At 35.3% G+C, this 21,063-nt stretch overlaps 1 protein-coding gene across 37 annotated transcripts in view; it reads left to right on the top strand.

The window, feature by feature from the left end:
* The window catches only part of RIMS2 (regulating synaptic membrane exocytosis 2), a 444,419-nt gene that overhangs the window by 266,607 nt on the left and 156,749 nt on the right, over positions 1-21,063 (top strand). For all 37 annotated transcript variants that reach the window (XM_063171188.1, XM_063171404.1, XM_063171366.1 and 34 more), the window contains 3 exons: positions 6,884-6,952; positions 17,344-17,500; positions 20,602-20,718. In XM_063171188.1, the coding sequence (XP_063027258.1) occupies positions 6,884-6,952; positions 17,344-17,500; positions 20,602-20,718 (343 nt within the window). The remainder of the gene's footprint in view (positions 1-6,883; positions 6,953-17,343; positions 17,501-20,601; positions 20,719-21,063) is intronic.

The following is a 21,063-nucleotide window of genomic DNA, read 5'->3' as shown; positions in this document are numbered from 1 at the left end:
TGGCTTTTCTTGTCTGCTTTTGAGTATTAGGTCTTTTGTTGGCTTTCTTTCTCTATTGTTAATGTCTCAGTATTGATATTGGAGCAATACTGTAGCACCACACTTGCTTTGCTTGCCTCTATTTTAGGTAGAGATATGGTAGGAAAGCTGTAGTGAGCTTTATTAACTCTACTAGGAAAATGCTATCTAGCTTTAACTAGATTGAAAGGAATGCTATTATATTACAGCTGTTTGAGAACTAGTGTAAGTATATTTAGAATACAGACGTGGGGTAAGTGACGTACTGGCAAAATCAGTATTTACACTGGTATATATTTTTACAGTGTCTTGTTGATAGAAATCCCCATTACAAATCCAGCTCTGTCTGAGGAATTTGCCTTAATTAAATATAAGTAAATTAATAACATACAGTTTTTACCAATTTAAATTTTGTAGTGCGTTTCATTTGGGACTTTTTGCAGTTTTTGCAGTTTTAATTATTGGAATCTCTTTGAGAATTGGTTCAACTAATTATCTTTTAGTTATGTTTAAAAAATGAAACTCACATTGTAATGAAAATAGATCCATACCATGATGGAGAGAAACAAAAGCCCCTTAAGGCAGAAGTTTCTTGAGAGTAGTACTAATAAAATCCTTTTTTGATTACATCTAACGTCAATCTCCCATATTTCTTCTACTCCTTTCTCTCCTGAAATAATCCCAAATTCTTCTCATGTTTTACAATATCTTCACATGGGGAGAGACCAAGTTTGGTGTGGCATCTGTGGGCTTGCACACATGTAGATTAGATTCAAATTTTATATGGATAAAGTTTCTTTTTGATTAAAGACTTCCAATTTGTATCTCTCTCTTCTATCTAGAAGTTGTATCTCTCTCTTTTATCTTTCTCATCTATCCTATTCTAACGATTTTCAAAGACCTGTAGGAACTTAATAGAATTTTATATTTAAACTCCTCTGTCAGTGTAGATGAAAGTGGTCTAAAGCCTCTAAACCCCATTATTATGTGCAGGAAGATGAAGTGACAGACTGACATGGAGACAGCAGGACTGCATGAGACATTAGCTCACACTAAGGACCCTCGGGCACAGGCTGGATGAATATCAGAGAGCAAATTCTTAAAACAGTTGTTGTGAGACTCTTTTGGGGGTACTTATGTGTCAGCTCTGAACATAGAAGAAATACAGGCTATGCTAAGTGACTTTAAGTGGTGGTGAAGGCCTTCTGTGAGCTCCAGGGAGGGAACTGCAAGCATGCTTCACTACCCTTGGTTGCTCCAGGGAGTCCACAAAACCTCGTAAAAGCTTCCTGCATTGTAAGGGACAGGATTGGGAGCCTGGTCTGCTTTCTTTTTCCTTTTTTTTTTTCCTTTCTCCACAAGAAAAGCGCAGAATTACTGAGCCATACATTTGGCACTTTCTTCTGTATTTAGGCTGATGCACACTAATTTTATTTCTCATTCTACCCCCTGTCCTAGTTCATTTTGGTAACTATGTTGGTTGGTCAAATGCACTTGAGTAGAGCTTTGAACCTCCTGTGTTAATCTTCTCTTGAGGTCTATCAGAAATGTCTGTGGGGAATTTATGAAGTGCAGAAGGTATTTTGTATTATTTCCTCTGTATATTAAAAAGAGAGCAAAGAAAAGTTGTGTGCCAACTGCAGTTGTCATGTGGAAGGCAGAAGGTTTTTTGGAACCCTCCACAGATTTTGGTTGCTTTGTAAGAAAATAATTATTTTTTGCATATTGTTTCATTCATATGGGAGAGTTCCAATTATTTAGAATGTTGTTATGAAGGGAAATGTGATTCTGGTGAAATAGAATAGAATATTCCAGTTGGCAGGGACCTACCACAATCATCTAGTCCAAGAGCCCAACCATTCAGTCCTGACCAAAATCTAAAGCAAGTTATTAAATACATGGTCCGAATGCTTTTTAAACATGAACAGCTTTGGGAAAACCAAAGAATATTCTGTAAACATTTTTTCAATTTTCCCCATATTCTTTTTTATTTAGAAGCTGTTAAAGCTTTCCATGGCCATCAACACTGCATCCCATTAAAAGTTTACAAAAAATAAATAACTGTTTCCTTAATGAAATTGAATGAAACACCTCATTTTGTTCTTTACTTCTTATTACTTCTTTACTTCCTATTACTTCATCCCCGAGGATGAAAAATGGAAATGTTTTTATACTAAGAAACTACTGTATTATAAGTTCCTTTTCTGTGTAAGAGAAAGTAAAAATGCAAATAGTAAAAAATTAAATAGAAAGTACTTGCTAAATTGAAATTAAAAATAATGGTTCTAATGGTTTTTAGGTGACAGGGTTTTTTCCCAACCCTGCAAGTGCTGTGAACTTCCAGTCCTGCTGTGCACGTGTTCTCACAGAGCTCTCGTGCTGGGTGAGGTGGCAGCCCGAGCAGCACTGCAGGGAAGGAGCAGGGGAGTGTGGAAGGGCAGGAGGATGCTGAACGTTGGCAAGTTCTGGTTGGGAAGGTTTTCCATTGTCCCCAGTATAAACGCTCCCCTGAAAAGTTTTATTGATAGTTTAAGGCTGTAAAACCCAAACTTGCTAAATGGAATAAAAAAATACATTTTTATTTCCCGGGGGCTATGCTGAATTAAGGCATTTGAGGGTTACAGTAGCTTGGGATCTATTTTGCCTTCAATCCATAACTGTAATAATTGTTAATATGAGTGGAAGGGATTTGAAAGTTTGTCTTCACCATCTATCACTGCCCAGTTATCAGACAAAAGGTGAATAATACCTCCAATAAAATTTTATAAATAAACTACATAGTAGTGGAATGGCATCAAAGAGAAAGTTAACTACAGGCAAACCATTGGCACCAATGCATTCATTTAATGTAGACAGTATCCTGGAATATAAGATTTTTACTGAATTCTGAATTTATGTAAGAATGGACTTAAACCCTTTGCTCTTGATTTTTGGACCATATTTTATAATGTATATGTCAAAGAGTTTAAGATATTAACTAAATAACAGTTTTATTCACAATATTAATTTACAATAATTTGTGAGAGGCTTCAATGTCCCATTTCACAGATAAGATATGATTTTTTTTTCTCTTTTTTGTAATCAGTGGTCCAAATTACTTAGTGAAGTAGTACTTTGAAAAGACATGGCTAAGGTGGGACACATGCCTAAATCTTCACATTTACATTGACAATAGGTTAAAAAGGAAAGTACCATCTAAAATTAATATAAAGCAGATGAAATCACTCTTGCAAAAATTCCAAGAACTATTAAACTATTCTGCTAGTAATTATACTGACATTTCAAATACTTACTTCAATAAAAGGTTTTGACCTGGGAACTTTCTAGTTTGTTCCATTTCTGAAGTTAATGGAAAATGATTTAAATAGGTATAATCTGATTCCTTTGCAGAAATTATGTATTCCAGGCAGTAGTTCTAGATATTACACATTTAATTGACATAGCATCGCTTTCCTTCCCCCTTCCTGAAAAAATTGATTGCCAAAGATAAAACCAAGTCATTAATTCTGCTTTAAATTTCTTCTGACTTCTTTAGTATCATTTAAATTTACATTTGTAAGGAAATGAAAAATATTCCTTAAACGTGATTATTTTTTCAATTGGTTTAATTCTGTTAGTAGTTAGAGCTGGCTTGTAGCAGCTTGAGGAGATAGAGTGGATGATCTGAGCTGAACAAGCTTCATATCTCATCTTACAGATCAAGTTTCATATTTTAAGGATGTCAGGTGTTACAAGAGACTCTCCTCTTTTCAGCAGCAAGGACAGTTTGAGAAATCACTGAAATCTGATTCTTCCTTTACTTTATTCTTTTTCTCCTCCTATCCTTTGGGCAGGTCTCAATCCTGGCCCGTTCACTTTCTCTTGCGCTGGCTCTTTCCTGAGGCTCAGATCTCTAGATCCTGGAAGATGATGTGGAGCTGAAGTATTAGGAGATTCTGGAACAGGTGGATGTGGCTTGAGAGGACAGAGAGAACCCTGTCTTTTATACCTGTGCTCTGTTGAAGCTTCCTAATCTCTCTTTTGTGCCAGATGTATCCTGTGACTACAACAATAGATAATTTTAGCTACACAGCTGGGAAGTGTAGAGCCCACTGTGACAACAGCTGACTATTTTCATCCTCAAAGATGCAAATATCTCCTCCTGAATACAGAATATAATATTCTAAAAATATGTTAAAGCAGATGTACTTAGCTGTAAATATAAACATAAATAAAAAGCAACCTCAGTTGTAATTAATTAGATTCATTCATAAGAATGAATTAGTTGATGAGTAAATGACATCTATTCAAATCATAGTTGATTCAGCCTTTTTACATCTTTCATGATGAAACCTTTCCAAGCAGCCATGTGATGAGCATCAGCAAACTCAATTGCCCTCATCTTCCCATGCCACAATCCCCTCTCGACAGGGCCTGGGTGACTTTTTTGGCATTTCTGCACAGCAGCCACAGACCCACTGCAACATCAGTGTCAGGGCTACCAAAGGAGAGAATCCCACTGCTTTGCACTCTCTTTGGGGCCTTTTGCCTTCCAGGTCCCAGCCAAAGCCCAGCCAGATAGTAGGGCTCTCTTGCTTAGTGTTTGGTCACAAATATCGCCCTCTTTTAATGGACCTGGATTTGAATCAGTGGCTGAGAAGAATGGAGAATAATCCTTCTTGCTCACTGGCACATGTATCACTACACCATTAGAGGCTTCTCCTGAAAATGGCAACAGGGACAGCATCACAAGTGGAATGGATCCTTTCTTTGGGGAAAAAGAGAGAGTGGGCCTTTTAATACTGTAATTAAGAAAAGAATCAGAGGAGGTTGAAACCTTTTCCTTCATTTCTGCTCTCATCATCTAAGTTTTCCTGAGTGCTAATTGTCATCACTTGCTTGTAATTTATTTGTTTTAGAGAAAGACTTGTTATTTCTTGAATTCAAAAATATTTCTCCCCTACCCATTGTAGTATGGCTATTTCTAAAATTTTATAATAAATTGAGCTACCATATAAGAATTGCAGGATTTTCCCTGAGCTTTAATTTCCTATTTGTGAGGAAAACATCAGCCTTTAGTGCAATTAAATAAAGACAATTAAAATTTCTTTACTGAAATTACTTAATGTATTGGCAGGCTAAATTGTTTTCTAATAATTAGCACATATCACACATCTTGTTTTAGTTGAATAAGTTTTAAACTGAGAAATTTTTATCCTCAAAGAATAAAAATCCTCAAAGAAATAGTCTGCAGGCCAGATTGCAAATTCATACACCCACATCTCAATTGCTGCAGTGACTTCTGACTTCTCATAAAAGGCAGAGAAGAAATAGAAAATGTACAAACAAATACAGCAGGAACAATCAGAAATTTGGAAAGGCTGGCATGTGTAAAGGAACCAAAGAATGATATTGCAGCTAAAAAAAAGTGCAAACCAAAGAGATAACTATAGCAGAACACAGAATGCTGATTCATGTTTCTCAGAATACCAAAGCTTGGAGGGCATTGTCTGAGATAACGGATATAAAATATAGGGAAGTTGATTTCACACAATGCATACTCCAACTACAGAATTTACTCACATAGAATATTGCAGAGGCCAAGAGAATACTGTGACTAAAAATGAAATTACATGAATTTGTAGAGAATAAGATGATTAATTACTGTATACAGGATGGCTTAGGACAAGTCTCAGATCTTGTAAGCACACTCTTTCTGCTGAAGAAAACCTTCCACTATCCTCTAGTGGGTAGGTAAACAGATGTTCAACAGTCTAAAATGACAGCAGTTCTTATAATTCAAATAATTTCTAAAGTTTCTTTAAATTGAAAATTCTTCATTTTTGTCAAAACCACTCTAAGTACATGTTCTCCCAGTTTTTTGCTGGGAAAGGAGTGTAGACATCCTTCTGTGGCAGTCACTCAGAGCATTAAGGCTGCTTTGTCTTGGACTTCTTCAGGTTTACTCAAAGTTTTTTGCTGATATTTTTGTGTCTACATTTTTCAGGAAAATTGTCCTGAGACAGGAAAAAAATTCTTGCATGTGATTGGAAGTGTGGTGACAATTAAAGTTTCTCCCTTCCAATTACCCATTTTTAGATGGTCAGAAACTTAAAATAGACACACCATCTTGCTGAAGAGCAGGGATTTTTTCACTTTTAACAGAAGTGAATGAATAATTATCAGTCACATGCCAGTGTTTAACCCTGATATCAACAATAAAATACTGTTTAAATATGCCACAGAAGACTGAAGTAAATTTAGGCTGAACAAAACCTGACATATTTACTTTTCCTGTGTGACCTACATTTGGGTTCTAATTGTGGAAGTGGAATCTGCTTTAGCCAACTCAGCTCTAGATATTTTGGCAGGTATACATTTAATAGTTTGATTATGTTCCATGGCACACTATATGTGTGAAGCTGCCCTTTCTCTTGATAATCCTTATTAAGAACTTGAAGAAAGTACTACATGCATTTAACATTATTGCTATTAATAATCTTTCTGTTATTCAGAGACTTTGGGGAGGGATGGTGCCTTGTACATGAAAACTTGGAAGATGAACAGTGTGATGCTAGTTTCAGTACAGAATGAATGCAAATATCGGTGTATATGGAATTAATATAAACTGTATAAAAATATTTCATAAAAGCAATGTTGTAGAGATGTATTTCAGCATTTCATTTTATATTACTTTCAAGATTTAGCGGAAATAATTGATGCAGTCATATATGTTCAACTATTATAACATGAATGATTACCTTTATATGCTGATGTTAATGCTTCATGGTATAGTATGGAATCCATACATTAATTTAGGTATTATTGACAGAGGACAGTTTTAACTTACAGGAAGGAAGATGACGCATATATTTTCTTTTTCCAGGATCCAAAAGAATCAGTGACAGTGAAGTCTCTGATTATGACTGTGATGATGGAATTGGTGTTGTTTCAGGTACTAATGTTTAAGTTTACTTCTCCAAGTTCAGTAGAAATATTTCTTATTTATAATTTGTTATGAATTTTGCAATGTTTTTCTGATGAAATATAAGTGGAACTTAAGTATATATTTTTCTAAGAGACACAGAATAAATGTTATGCATACTGCATGTCTAATCTCAAAAATTACTAATGGGGGGAAAAAGTCAGTGTGTGAATGTCCTTATTGCTTTTATATAAGGATAAAAATAGCATAAAGGTATTTTTTTAAATAAATGTCCAGAAATGTTCATTTCTCCTTTTTTGACAGACATATGTTGATATATCCTGTAAAACTTCATGATGGACTAATAACACTGCTAAAGGTCTGAAACAGGAGCATTTTAAGGCAGGACAGGAGATAGCAGATAATCTGCTTCACTAAGTATTGGAATGGAGCCCATTGGAGAAAAAAGTGATCATGTCAAAGAGTATGTCTCCCCTTCTAAGAGAAAAGATAATACCAAATAAAAAATAATCATTGCTGAAAACAATAAAATCCTAACCATATACTTTTGATGAATACAACAGATAATTTATTTAAGAATCATGGACATTTTTAGGTTGGATCAAGTCCAACTGCTAGAACTGCAAAATCCACTACTAAACCTTGCTCATGAGTCCCACAGCCACACGTCTTTTAAATACCTGCAGGAGTGTTCACTCCACCCCTTCCCTGGGCAGCCTGTTCCATTGCTGGACAACTCTTTCAGGAAGATTTTTCCCAGTTTCCAGTCCAAAGGAGGCAGCTGTGCTGCTCTAACCAGTACTGAGTGTGCTCCTGTCAGCACAGAGTGGAGTACTCCTCCCAGTGTATGTTCTGCTGCCCTGCTGCTGTTCTGAGATTTTTAACACACAGGGTTTTCTGTGCTAGACAGCTTCTGGTTCTCTTGGGCGAGGTCCAGCTCCAGTGTGAGACAGTGGGGTTTGGGAAAGGCTGAGCAGTTTAATCTGTCTGCTCCACACAGCAGCTGTGGGAGCGTGATCCGCTCAGCTCAGCCCAAGCCACCATCAGCTCATGGGCTGCAGGACCTTCTGCTCAGGCTGAGGGAGGGGACACAGGAGAGGGGAATGACAGGAGCACAGCTCACCTCTCAACTAAGAGGGAATAAATGAGGCGAGGTAGGCAATCCTGAATATTGTGAGATGGTGTGAAGCCAAGTATTGATCAATCCAGACATTTAGTGAACTATCTAATTATATGAGTTGGCCTGGTCCTGCTTTAAAATCTCTTACCTGTCTAAACTCAGATGCATTTCTGTTTTGTCTACATAGTCATTTATTTCCAGCTTTTATTTCCAGCTATTTCATGGTTAGCTCATAGGCTGTGCTTCATTTTTGACCCTGGTATGTTACTATTCCGTGCTATGGATCTTGCACTTGCTGGGATAAGGAGATAACTTTTAATTTTTTTAATAATAAACAGCATGTAAATTTTATTTAAAAAGCAGTTATTTTCAATAACTGATAAAATTTTACAGACTTTGTGATATAAACAGGGCAAGTCATATTTGTGCTAAGATTCCAGGAGTTTTACCAGATTAAAAAAAGAAAGAATATTAGGCCTGAAAAACCACTAAAGTTTCTATGTTCCTTAAAACATTTATCTTCAAACAGTAGCAGGCTATTTTTTCAGATTATTACTTTAATTAGAAAACTACTAAGGAAAATTTACAGCATTTTTATATTTCCACTCCCCTGTTTGCTTTATTGCAGTCAGAACACAGGAAGGATAGGTAGCCAGAGTGGCATGAGGTACTGGAACCAAAAAGGCAACCATCCTCAGAAGCCCTTTGTTCCCCTTTACTGTACTTTCAATCTTTGATGAGCTTGCTGTCTGTAATTAGTAGTCACTAAGACATTCAAATTGCCTGTCCTTCCAAAAATAAGAGCTTTCATATTGCTGTGGGTCAGCTAAATTAAAATGTATCAATCTAACTTAGGACTTAAAAAACAAAGGTTGGAAATAACTGGATTTAATGGATATATTTCTAGAGTGCCCAGTATAGCATCATTTTGAAAGTGAAATGTTTTTCCTGTCCTGGAAAAAGGTACCAAGTTTTGCAGATTTTTTTTACCAGGTGCTTGAACATGAGCAGGATTCTTATGGAGCATCTAGATTTACAACTTTGATTCAATAAACTTATCTTTTGACAACTTGTAAAATTATGATCTTTACAGTTCTATGAATGAGCCTACTTTCCTTAACTGAGTTTCTGACATACCTTTAGTTTTTTAGGATCTTTAAGCTATTGAATTTTTGCTGAACAATTCTACAACTTATTTGCATTTTAATTCAGCTGGGCTGTGTGGGTAGGAAATTTGATGGGTTTTAGGTTTTGAAATATTTAGTGCCTTACTTTTTTTGTGCCGCTGCCACTATGTTTGTAAGTCTTCTTGTTTAGTCTTGTCTTGTCTTACCATCCACTCTCATTATCATTCCCTCAATCGTTTAAAGTTCCTCTCTTCATTTGTGAACTCATCACAATCTTGGTTTGAATATATGCACTGTTATGCGCCATTTGTCTCTCTTAGTTTTCTTTCTTTCTTACTTACCCCAGTTCTTTCATTTTGTATTTTCAGGTTTTATTTAACATGACACTTTGCTCTTCTTCTGTCTGCTATATAAATAGTGCATTACATGAAGTAAGCTTGCCAACATCTTTCAAGTACTCTCAGTGATCCTTTCCATAAAATTAATTCCTAGTATCACACCTGTGAACAAAACTCCAGAAGCCTTTAAGAGGGAGAAAAATTAACTCTTTGCTCCTCTTCAATTTACTTTTATTCATAATGGTTGACTAGATGTCCTTTAAAGTTCCCTTCCAATTCAAACTATTCTGTCATTTTATGATCTTTTGGAAAAATTATTTCCCGAATCTATCACTTCTTGTGGATTGGATCTTAGCCTTCTTATACAAATGTAATAAGCTTCAGTCTGTTTTTTCCGTCAACAGGAAAGGCCTTTAAAAAATAGTGAGAAACAGATTGAAAAACTTCAATGTCTTTTTTTCTGGCTACACGTTTTATCCAACACCAATTGTCACAAAGAGTTATAGCATATTGCACATTTAAAAAGCAAATTTTTACTAGATTCTAAAATATCTCTCTTCAAATATTATGTACATTCATCTTGGAAAGCACTAGAATAGAATCTCTATTAATATTTCATCTTTGCTAGCATTAATCTTACCATAGGAAAGTGGAATGAGCAGCATTAGCAGTTCTGGTTATGTCTTTAGATTGGTTATACATAGCTTTCAAACAGTTTGAAGCATCTGTTTTTGCTGTCCTGAACAACAAACCTGGGCCCTCAAAGTTGTCACCAGCAGTTCTGTGTGAGATTACATCAGCATCTACACCTGCCCTTTGGAATGCTCTTGGGTCCTTTTTGGTAAAAGCTATACAGCATTTTTATATTGATTTTTTTTTAATTCCAGAAAGGCTTACAAAACATCATTTATATTGAAACAATAAATACAACTCAGTGAAAGGCAGATTGGCTTTTTGTTTTTTTTTTTTTTTCTTTCTGGTGTCCAAAGTTAAGCATGCATTTCAGTTAACAAATTCAAGGAATATGGACTATAATTTCTAAATAGTTTTCTTCCCAGATATTTTCTAGTGTCTGTTGAACCTAGGGAATACAAGCAGCCTACTGAGTCTGACTTTATGAACAGAGACATGTATTGTCAAGACCATTTATTCGTAAAATTCTCACCTATTGCTTTTGTAACACTAAAGATAATAATGTTTAAAATTCAGTTCTACACCCATATCTCATCTGCATTACAACAGATTATGTATTATGAAACACTTGCAATCTGAGCTATGTTTCAACAGAAGCGACAAATGAATCATGGGAGAATGTAAGGCAGTGAATTCTGCACAGACTGCATTACAAGCCTCTGTAGAGAAAGGCTTTTCTGAGTAAAAGAGTGCAGTCTCCGGCTTTGAGAAGAAAAACATTTATAGCGATAAGTTTTTGTCATTATGCAGAAGATAGCTGTATGTTTCAGGAAGAAATAAGAATGCAAAGAAGATATTTATTCAGATAGTTGGGTCCATGTAAATTATGAAAAAATAGGACAGAATACCATCAGTACAGCAGTTATTACTGAACCTTCAAAAATATTTCTGTGTTTGAAGAAGAATGAAAAGAAATTATCAATTTTTGTTTCACCTCTCAAAACACCTGAGGAATTCTTTGTTCAAAAGAATACTTTCACTGTCATGTTGCAGCCTTTGCTGCAGAGGAAATGTCTTTTTCTCTATTTGTTGATAACGTGGGCTGAATTTTTATGCCTGAATCCTGTGGATGATTGCTTCTCAAAGCAGATGCAGAAAACACACTTTGGTTACAGATTAAATTCGACTAGAATTTACCACTGCTTATAGAAAGATATCTTACAGCATTAGCACATAGAGTGGATTACTTTTATCCCTACTAAAATACAGATTTCATTGTATTACCAGATTACCAGCTAGCCCTAAATGGGAACCTGTTGTGACCCAAAAGCCCAGTAACTTCAGACCTAAACACTGACAAGAGTTTTATTTTACTGTATGTTGATACCAAATGGCCTGTTCTAAAATCTGTTCTTTCTAGGCTCTCACTTGATTTAAAAATGTTAATCTGTGTGTCACAAAAATCCCTGTCCAAACTGAAATTCAAGCCATGTTAAATAGTCCTTATGCTGACTGCCTTGATCAATGGATCTTTAACCGTTTTTCTTTTTCCAAACAAATAATTTATATATTATTTATAACTTTTTGCCTAAAGTTCTTTACACATTATTATAATTCTTTAAGCTTTTCTTTCATTTTAGTTTTCTTTCCTAATATATACTTTCCATTTTTCATGTTTATTATCTTATTTAAATTTTGAATGTAGTACTTCTATTATTTAAAAAATAAAGAAATTCTTCAGTATAATTTCCTCAGCTGAAAAATCATCTTTCTCCTCAAATATCCAAATTCTCTCAATGCTTTTCTTTAAACTAGTAAAAACTAGTCAAAACTATTTTTAAATATAAGCTATATCACTTCAGTTTGTAAGTACGTAACTTGATTCAAGTTTTATTTTCAGATAATTACTAATTATCAATAGTACTCTCTTTGAGGAAAGTTAAGGAAATATGAACTTGGTGTGTTAGTTTATATTTTTACCATAGTCCTATATCTGTGAAGTAACAAAGAGATTAAAAGGCAATGAAAATTGCAATGAAATTGCATTCCTATTAGACATGCTCTTTGTGGATACTTCTCACATAAGGGGATCACTGGTTGGGATGATTTACAATTGTGGCAATTTAGAAGAGCACTTCTAAAAAGGAAATATAGCAAGAAAGACTGATAAATTCCAATCAACAGTGTGAAGAGGAGGCTAATTTGAGGGACTTACTGGACAGATGCAAATATACATGGATGAATGCTCAACTAGGAAGAAACATCTTTTTAGTGCCTGTGGTGGTTTAGGTATTTCCCCCTCGCGAGCTTTTCATGTCATGCTGGGTATAGGAACAGCACTGAAAACTCAGCTAGCTCCAGTGACTGTGTGGGAATGCTTTTCCATAAGAAAAGAATTGTCTTAAGTGTAATGGGCCCATAAATACAATTAGTGCTGTAGAGCTAAATATACCTGTGAGGAACTGAGTTGCTATGCAGCAAGTTACCAGTTATTCCTACTGTAATGTTTACTGATTCCTTTCACTGTACATTCCTCCTTCCTATGTTTTCAGAATAATATTTAATACAGAAAAATTCCCCAAAGCAATCCATAACATATCTTCAACTTATAAAGCATTCAGATATCAATAATTCAATTTATTTGATCAGTGACTGTCAGCACTTTTTTTTGAGAACATCTAAAATCTTCATTTAGATGTGCAAGTCAGCCCAGAAGCTAAGCACATTTGTATGAAAGAACTGAACTCTCTCTAAAGTGCCTATATGTGAAATGTTGGTATGTTAAGCATTTCTGGCAATTTGATTATATAATTGTTTTTAATTAGTGCTTGTTCAAAGCCCAACCACTGTGAGTATTAAAAAGTTAAATATCTGAAAGCTTGATGCTTCAATCAAATACAGATGTTAAAGTGGAGAAAATGCCACTTAACATCAGTGTCAGAAGCAAGTCAATTACATTGCCTGTGATGAGCAGCCATTCTAGTACTGCCTTTCTAGAACAATTTTCATGCTAAGAGTTTCTTTCAAGTAAATCAAGCAGCAAGGCATTTAAATTAAAATCTTCATTAGTACACTTCAGTTAATTCTTTTTAGGCCTATTTTAGGGCTGTTGATATGAACGTAATATTTGGAAGTTTGTGTTTTTTGCAATTTTGGACCTGAAAGATTCATAATTTAATAACAATTCAATCGTCAGTATTTACTGAATATGTAACCTGCATAGCATAATATTAGCACAGTACATACTGTGTGGATTAATATTTTAAGTCAAACATATTAGTAGTCTCTCTTAAATCAGATAAAACTAAAACTTCAGGTCTGAAGAAGCTGTGTTTAGTGTGCTTTGTAAAATCCCTCTTTTCATATGTATCAGTTTTTAAAGAAACCTTCCCATGACAGAAGAAGGTGGTGGCATTGCAGTTATCCTTGTCATGTGTCTGTCTTTTAGGTGTCTGCAGCTCACAGTTGTTTACCACTGATTATGTCTACACTGATTATCAGGTTCTGTGTACTCTCTGTGTTGATTTAAGAGGCTTGCCATAGTTACAGAGCCTTTGATTCTATGGTAATGGCTCAATATTTATAGCTGCAAGCAGGATAATGTTTATCCTATTTTTACTACTGCTATAAATATCTGCTTTGCTCAATAGCAACTCATTGGTCAAGCTGCCCTTATGACCTGTCTTTTCTGTCTATAATTTCTTTTCACAAGAAAATGTTTTTTACTTAACTTCTCTAACCTTATTTTCAGGATGTGCAATAGTTTTTGAAATTGGAAGGTAAATTACCTACAGTACAGGCAGTTAAATCAGAGCTACATTAACTCTACAAAACTGAAGGATAACTTTGAAATTACCTCATTAACCCATGTTAGTGGGTTGTCTTACTTAAACAGTTGCTTTTCAATGTGTGGCCTGTTGGAAAAAGAGGAGTTTGTAAATATAATTATTTTTGTTTTAGGTAAATGGATTATAAATGTCAATTTTTTTGGTAACAATATTATTAGACAACATTAATCTATTTTTTTGATCACAGCAAAAGACCTCAAGTTTTCTTCAAAAAATGTAGCAAAAGTTTATCAAGATTTAGCAAAATTGCTAGGAATGCTGGTTGTTTCTGCCTTTGTTATTGTTATAAGGAAGCAGTACCAGTGTTAGTTACCAGAAAGTACTGCATGACTACCTCAAAATTAATGCAAAGCACATATTTGATCAGGATTAGACTTGACAATTAATTACAAAGTTATATATTTTGATTTATTGCAACAATACTGCTCATTTGGTCAACTACAATAACAAATTAGAGCTGGAAGAGGCTTTTTGTTCCAGAGTAATTAATTTGTTTCTGTGTGCATATGTAATAAGTTCAATAATTTTGATTTACTTGTTCTCACTTCTAGGAATTTTTTAGACTTTTAAAGCATTTTTTAGAATTTTAAAGGCGGTTTTTGTTTGTGTTTTGTTAATGGATTACCTTGCCCTTCATTATGTTTATTCACCTAGAAAATCTTACAGTATTGCTCCTTCCACTCATACTTTGATGTCTGTACATACCAAATATTATATAAACTACTGATTTTTTCAAAGGATTTGCCCATTTCTTCATGTTACTACTCTACATTGCTTTCCATCTCCAAATTCAACAAATTCTACTTGGGTATGCAAGGAGATCTATTGACAGAAAAGATAGAGATAGTCTATCTAGATACACTGTGTCTATCTTTTCTGTCAATAGATATGCATTATTAGGATAATAAGACAATATTTCTTTCTGTTCTTGTACCGTAAATGTTTTTTTTTATTTCAATATCTAGAAGTTTATAATAACTTGCTGCTCATTTATGTGTGGTGGATTGACTCTGGCTAGGTTCCAAGTGGCTGCCAAAACTGCTCCATCACTGCCCTCACGAGCTGGAAACGGGAGAGGAAATATAAAACAAGACTTGTGGGTGGAGATAGGGCCAGGAAGAGATCACTCCTTGTTCTGGTTGTGGGCAAAACAGACAACTCAGAGATATTATTTTATGGCAAATAAAATCAGAGTAGCAGAATGAGAAAATAAGCCCCTGAAACTTCACAGCCTTTCCCCCATCCCTTCCTTCTCTCCGGTCTCAGCTTCACCCCTGGTTCCCGACCTCCTCCCTGTCAGCTGCACAGGGAGATGGGAATGGGGGTTGCAGCTCCTTCATCACACGTTGTCTCTGCTGCTCCTTCCTCCCTTCACTCCGTTCCTCAGCTCCAGAGGGAGGTTCCTCTCATGGGAGACAATCCCTCATGAACCCCCCAGTGTCCGTTCATCCCATGGGCTGCAGTTCTCCACAAGCTGCTCCAGCAGGATCCCTCCCATCGGGCGCAGCCCCTCACGCTGCTCCAGGCTGGCTCACAAGTCCTGCAGCAAACCTGCTCCAGCGGGGGCTTCTCTCTCCACAGGTCCTGCCAGGAGTCTGCTGCAGGGTGGGCTCTTCACTACTGTTACTTCAGCTCTTTTACTTAAAGAATTGCAGAGTTGCAGAGTGTATTGATTTCCAGACTGACTTGCAAAAAGTTAAATTATCTCCTACACTTTACTAGTGAGTGAATAACAGCATTTCAAACACACATAAAATTTCCCATCTTGCCTCTGATGATCTCAGAATTATGTTCCACTGGCCCCTATATATTTTTTCAGTGCTCATAATAATAAATTTACTTTGTATATAAGATAAAAGTTGGTATTGCAGTATTGACGTAGCTGAAGGTACACATAACATGATTTGACTGTGGTGTAATGAGGAGAGACTATGTCATCCTCAGCATCATTATATTAGTGGAATGTAAGAGTGATGTGCTTTTTTTTCCCCTTTAGTACACATGCCAGATACACACAAATCCATTTATACTAAACATAGAAGGAAGAAGTTGTTTACGAATTAGAATTGTTTATATATATCCTTGGTTGTAAGGCCATATAGTAAATATGAGTACTCAGTTGAAAGTATTGAACATACTTGGAACCATCAAGTGGAATGAATTAATAAGGTTTTGTTTAAGTTCTAATGAACATTTTCCAGGAAGAAAAATAAGAAAATCATGAGCAGAAGATTATTCTACTCTTGGAAGATTCTCATGGGAAAAGTTTAACAGTTGCATGAGCCAGAATTTTTCCAATGCCAGGTGGATCTCTCTAAGTATTCTTTTTTTGGTTACTGTCTTTGGAAAAAAGAAATCAGTTCTATCAGTTGTCATAGCCACCAGGAACTCTCTGAAGACCTATTCTTGTTAAATGTTATAATCAGGTTAACAATTGCGTATCTTCAATTTCTTATCATTATGTTTTAATTTCATCATCACAAAATTTGGGGAAACTTACTTGAAATTGCTGTAGATGTAGTTTTGTTTTTTTTTTTTTTTCACAGAGAGTATTGCACCATGGGACAGTGAATTCAACTTTTTCAATTACATGAAGACCATCATTTTTAACACATACAGCTTTTAAAAAAGATTTTCATTAAAAGCCTGTGTTAAATGTCCATGTGGTAGCCTTTTAGGACAGTGAAACTTGGAGGCTTTTGCTTAGACCATTTATGCCTTCTGTTAGGCTTATTCAAGATTAGTCCAGGGCGCTAGCTATTTGTGAAGAAAATGTGTTTTTTAATTCAGAATTGTGAGTGAAATCTGATGTTGTTGAGTCATTGTTACCTTAAATATTTCTGAAATACAAATCTTTCTTGAACTCAATCTCACTATTTAACTCCATAGTGGCTTCCTATCCCAAATTTTTAAACTAAATTATGGATTAATTTTTAATTATGGACATTTCTATTTGAAAAACATTTTACAAAACATTTGAAATATAATTTTAATTAAAAATGCAACAATTAGGTTTTTTATTCTAAGGAAAAATCAGTTTCATTTGTTTTATTATTAATACATTGTATTAACCATAAATGGTAAGTCTCCAGTTTTGTGCATGGTATTAATTTCTATACTTTTGCAGTATAACTATAGGAACTGTAATTGTACTTTAAAAAAGCATAACAACAGGAGTCAACTTACATATGTATGTTTTATTATAAAACCCAAGAACACACTATAACATTCTTGATCAAATCCCATCTTTTACGGAGAAACTCATTACTACAGATACGGCAGGAAGTGGGAAAGTGCAACTTCAGATTCACTGAATATTTACATTTCTTTTTAGATTACCGACATAACGGGAGAGATCTTCAAAGTTCAACACTGTCAGTGCCTGAGCAAGTAATGTCATCTAATCATTGTTCTCGATCAGGGTCCCCTCACCGTGGAGATAGTATAGGACGGACTAGATCGTGGTCTCCCAGTGTCCCTCCCCCACAAAGGTAAACTCTTGTTCAACTATGCAGTTAAATAAATTAAACTGGTATTCATCTTGTACCAATACTGGAAATAATCTCCAGACTTTCAAAAATGAATTGGTTAGGTCTTACAAAATTATGTAATGCCAATTAAGTTTTTTTTTTTTACATTATAGTGATGTGCCTAATTTATATATAATTCTGTGTTACTTATGGTTTATTATTACTATATTATTTAATATTCTTATATGATTTCACAATTGTATCTTACTTCTACCTATTTATATCTCATTTTTCGTCAAAATTCAGTACAGTTCAATCTAAGGAAATAAAAATATCTCTCCACATTGTCATTTCCTAGAGCTATTTACAGGTGCCATATTTTATAGTATGTGATAGTTCGACATTACCTTAGCATTCATATGACAGTGGATGTTTTCAACCCTTTTGTTTCTGTAGAACTAGGATTCTGGGAAGCCTCCCTTGCTGCCCAGAGTAGCTTCCTTTCCACTTCTAAATCACCAAGAATAAACTGACAGACATACAATTTTAAAGTGAAAGGTATCAACTCCTGATCTTGGGAGATCTCTGATAAGTATTTATCTTGAGAAAATTAGACCAGGAAATTTCTTCCAACAACCTGGTACTTTTGGATAACATGTAATAATTCATTTAGTACTCTGCAGGATAATCTTCCTTAAGAGAAAGGAAGCAGAGAGATAGATGTAAATGGGAATGAAACCTGTTTTCCAGCCCTTTTGTTTCTGTGAATGGGTAGGTTTCCAGATGATGTAATTCAATTGAAATGAAAGTGGAAGTTTTCTGTTTTGCCCATAATGTTCACAATTCCCCTTTGACACTGAAGATCAGTTATCCAATACTTTCTGGCAGGTCCATGTTCATCTCCCGTTCTTTCAGAAATCCTAATTCTCTTTTGTTCTGCTTTCCCTTCTGTTGTCTTTGTTCTTTTTTTAAGTTAAAATTCTCTTGACTTCATAATATCTTATTTATGTTTTTACTTACCATTTCCTCTAATGGATGTAGCCTATATGATAGCCTTTTGCATTAGTGAGATACTAGGTTTTCAAATTATCCCCCATCATCTCATACAGCTAAGAGGCAGAAACTGTGTGTTTCTACTTGAAGTCTAAACACATCTAAAACCAAGTCAGCCTGACTTGAAATGAGACATAAGTGGTAGACACAAAGGGGCCTATTCTGATTTTTAATCTACTGATTTCAGCTTAAGTAATTGCCTACACTATTTTTCTTGGATATAGACATAAATATGAGCAAAATCTCTTTATGTGTGTGTTTGTGTTTTTATGTTTTTCTGCCTGCATGCATGCTGTCTGCATTTTTGGCAGAATTTTTACCCAAGCTGGTGATTAACACTTGTTTAACACCATTGAAAAATCCACTTTTCATTTTCTTGTAGTCTTGGATTTCTTTACATGTTCAAAATCTCTTGCTTTTTAACTTTCCTAAAGCTAAATTTTTAAATATGGTTTTGAAATTATTGCAGCTGTTTCCTACAATGTCAGAATCAAATGCTTTATTTGAGTAATACTTCCCTGCCCACATACCAAACAAATTCTTTGAGGACTTGTTGAGCTCAGCAAATTGGGTTATGAGAGTTTGAGGATTTGCAGAAGAGAAGTATAAGCTATGAGTTACAGAAATATCTTTTTTAGCTCTACTGAAAATACAGGTCTACTCAGGAAATCTATAAGAATTATCACATTTTGCACCCTGTTCAGGTGAATTTGTTATACATGTGCTACTCTGTAGATGTCCTAACTGCAGTGAGCATTCTGTATGCCCAAAGATTTCCTATTGCTGACACCTCTGCAGGAGGTTTTGGGCCATTGAAGTTGCTGTTATTTCTTAGAAACCATTTTGCAGTCCTCAATTCTATTTAGTTTTTTAATAAACTCCTCCAAAGACCCACTTCATCGTAGCCGACAAGATCTTGTTGCTGCTCTTTTACTCTTTACTAGCCAGAGTAAACCCAGTATTTGGATTCATGAATGCCAGAGTGGAAACTGCTTTATGACAAATGAGGTAGAGCTGAAGGCAAAAATTTATGTGTAATGCAACATCTGCATAGCACTTATATGCAGAAATAAATAATGTCATGGCAGCAGCAGTGAAGGATACATGTCTAAGTTAACATTAGTCAGAAAGTGGTAAATGACAAAAGGTAAATATGACAGGTACCAAAAGGGCAGACAAAGTGACAAGAAAGGAAAAGGGAACTGAGCCACACAAAACCAAAACAATAAAGGAAATTGAGACTCACACTAGAGCAGATTGTAATAAAGGACAGGAGACAGAAGAATTTATTGGTCTTGAACTTGTGTGGAGGGAAGCATCCAATTTGTTATTTTGAATTCGATACAAAACAGTTATGTTTTTATTATCCAATAATTATTACAGTTAACCATTGTCTCCTATTTTCCTATTCTTGTGGATTTGTTTTACAGAGCACAAAAAGTAAAGTGTGTGAGTAGGTATTGATAGATAAACTGAGCAAAACAAATGATTGGCAGAGCTTTGGTCTCAATTAGCACGGGTGGTCTTTACCCAAGCCTGCACTAAGCCTCTATGTGGGTACCACATACAGTCCTATTTTTAAATTCAGATGACCATGTTTTCATCAGGCTGCACTCCTACTGTAATAGCCACAAGTCCCCATTGTGTCCTACTACAGTTTACATCTGTATAGTAAAGCCAAAATCAGGAACTCATGAAAAATTATTTACAGTGTATGTTTCCATCAGAAATGAATTTTTGCTTGAAGTCTGGAAAGACTAATGAAATGCTGTGCAAGATTAACATTTTCAATGAAGGAAATGAAAAAGCTTTCCTTATATTTCTAGGAGAAACACACTGGAACAAAAAAGAGAACTCTATCCCTGTCATGGACTTGGCACAATTTTCTAAATGAGACTTTTTTTTTTACTTTAAGATTTAAAATTATTTTACTTTAAATGTATAGAAAAGTCTGGGACGCTAACAGATCTTGTTACCAGCATGGTTGCTGAAAATTGTTTGTACAAAGCAGTGAGAGGATCTCATGCAGGCACACTAAAAACTCAGGATCTGATATCTTTTATCCTCAGTCGGAATGTGGATCAGGGACTGCGAGGGACTCGATCCACCCCTGCGCACTACAACACCCTGAACCGCATGGACAGACACCGAGCTGTGGACGACCACTACTCCCCAGACAGAGAGAGGTAAGTACCTGGCTGCCATCGGGAACAGCTGCAGCCTACAGGCATCAATGTGAGTAACTTCACTATGGTAGCTTGCTAAAATAAATTACACACCTAATCCCAGAGATTAGCATTTCTCCTTTATCCGCTGGTCGCATGACATACATTGCAAAATATCAGCGCACATAAGGCTGACAAAACTGTCCAGTGAGTGTATGTTTGCCAGGAGGGAATTAAAAAAATCTATGAGAAAATGTGTAATATAAAATTTGAATAGTTTAGTTGTCCTTTTTCATATAAAATATTTTTGTTTTGTGTGTTATACAGTCAATTCTTTAAGTACCAAATATTTTTTTTAAAAATTTG

The sequence above is a fragment of the Melospiza melodia genome, chromosome 1 (assembly GCF_035770615.1).
Source record: "Melospiza melodia melodia isolate bMelMel2 chromosome 1, bMelMel2.pri, whole genome shotgun sequence".
NCBI lineage: Eukaryota > Metazoa > Chordata > Aves > Passeriformes > Passerellidae > Melospiza > Melospiza melodia.
The sequence above is the reverse complement of the archived record's forward strand: the minus strand, read 5'-3'. Positions and strand labels throughout refer to the sequence as shown.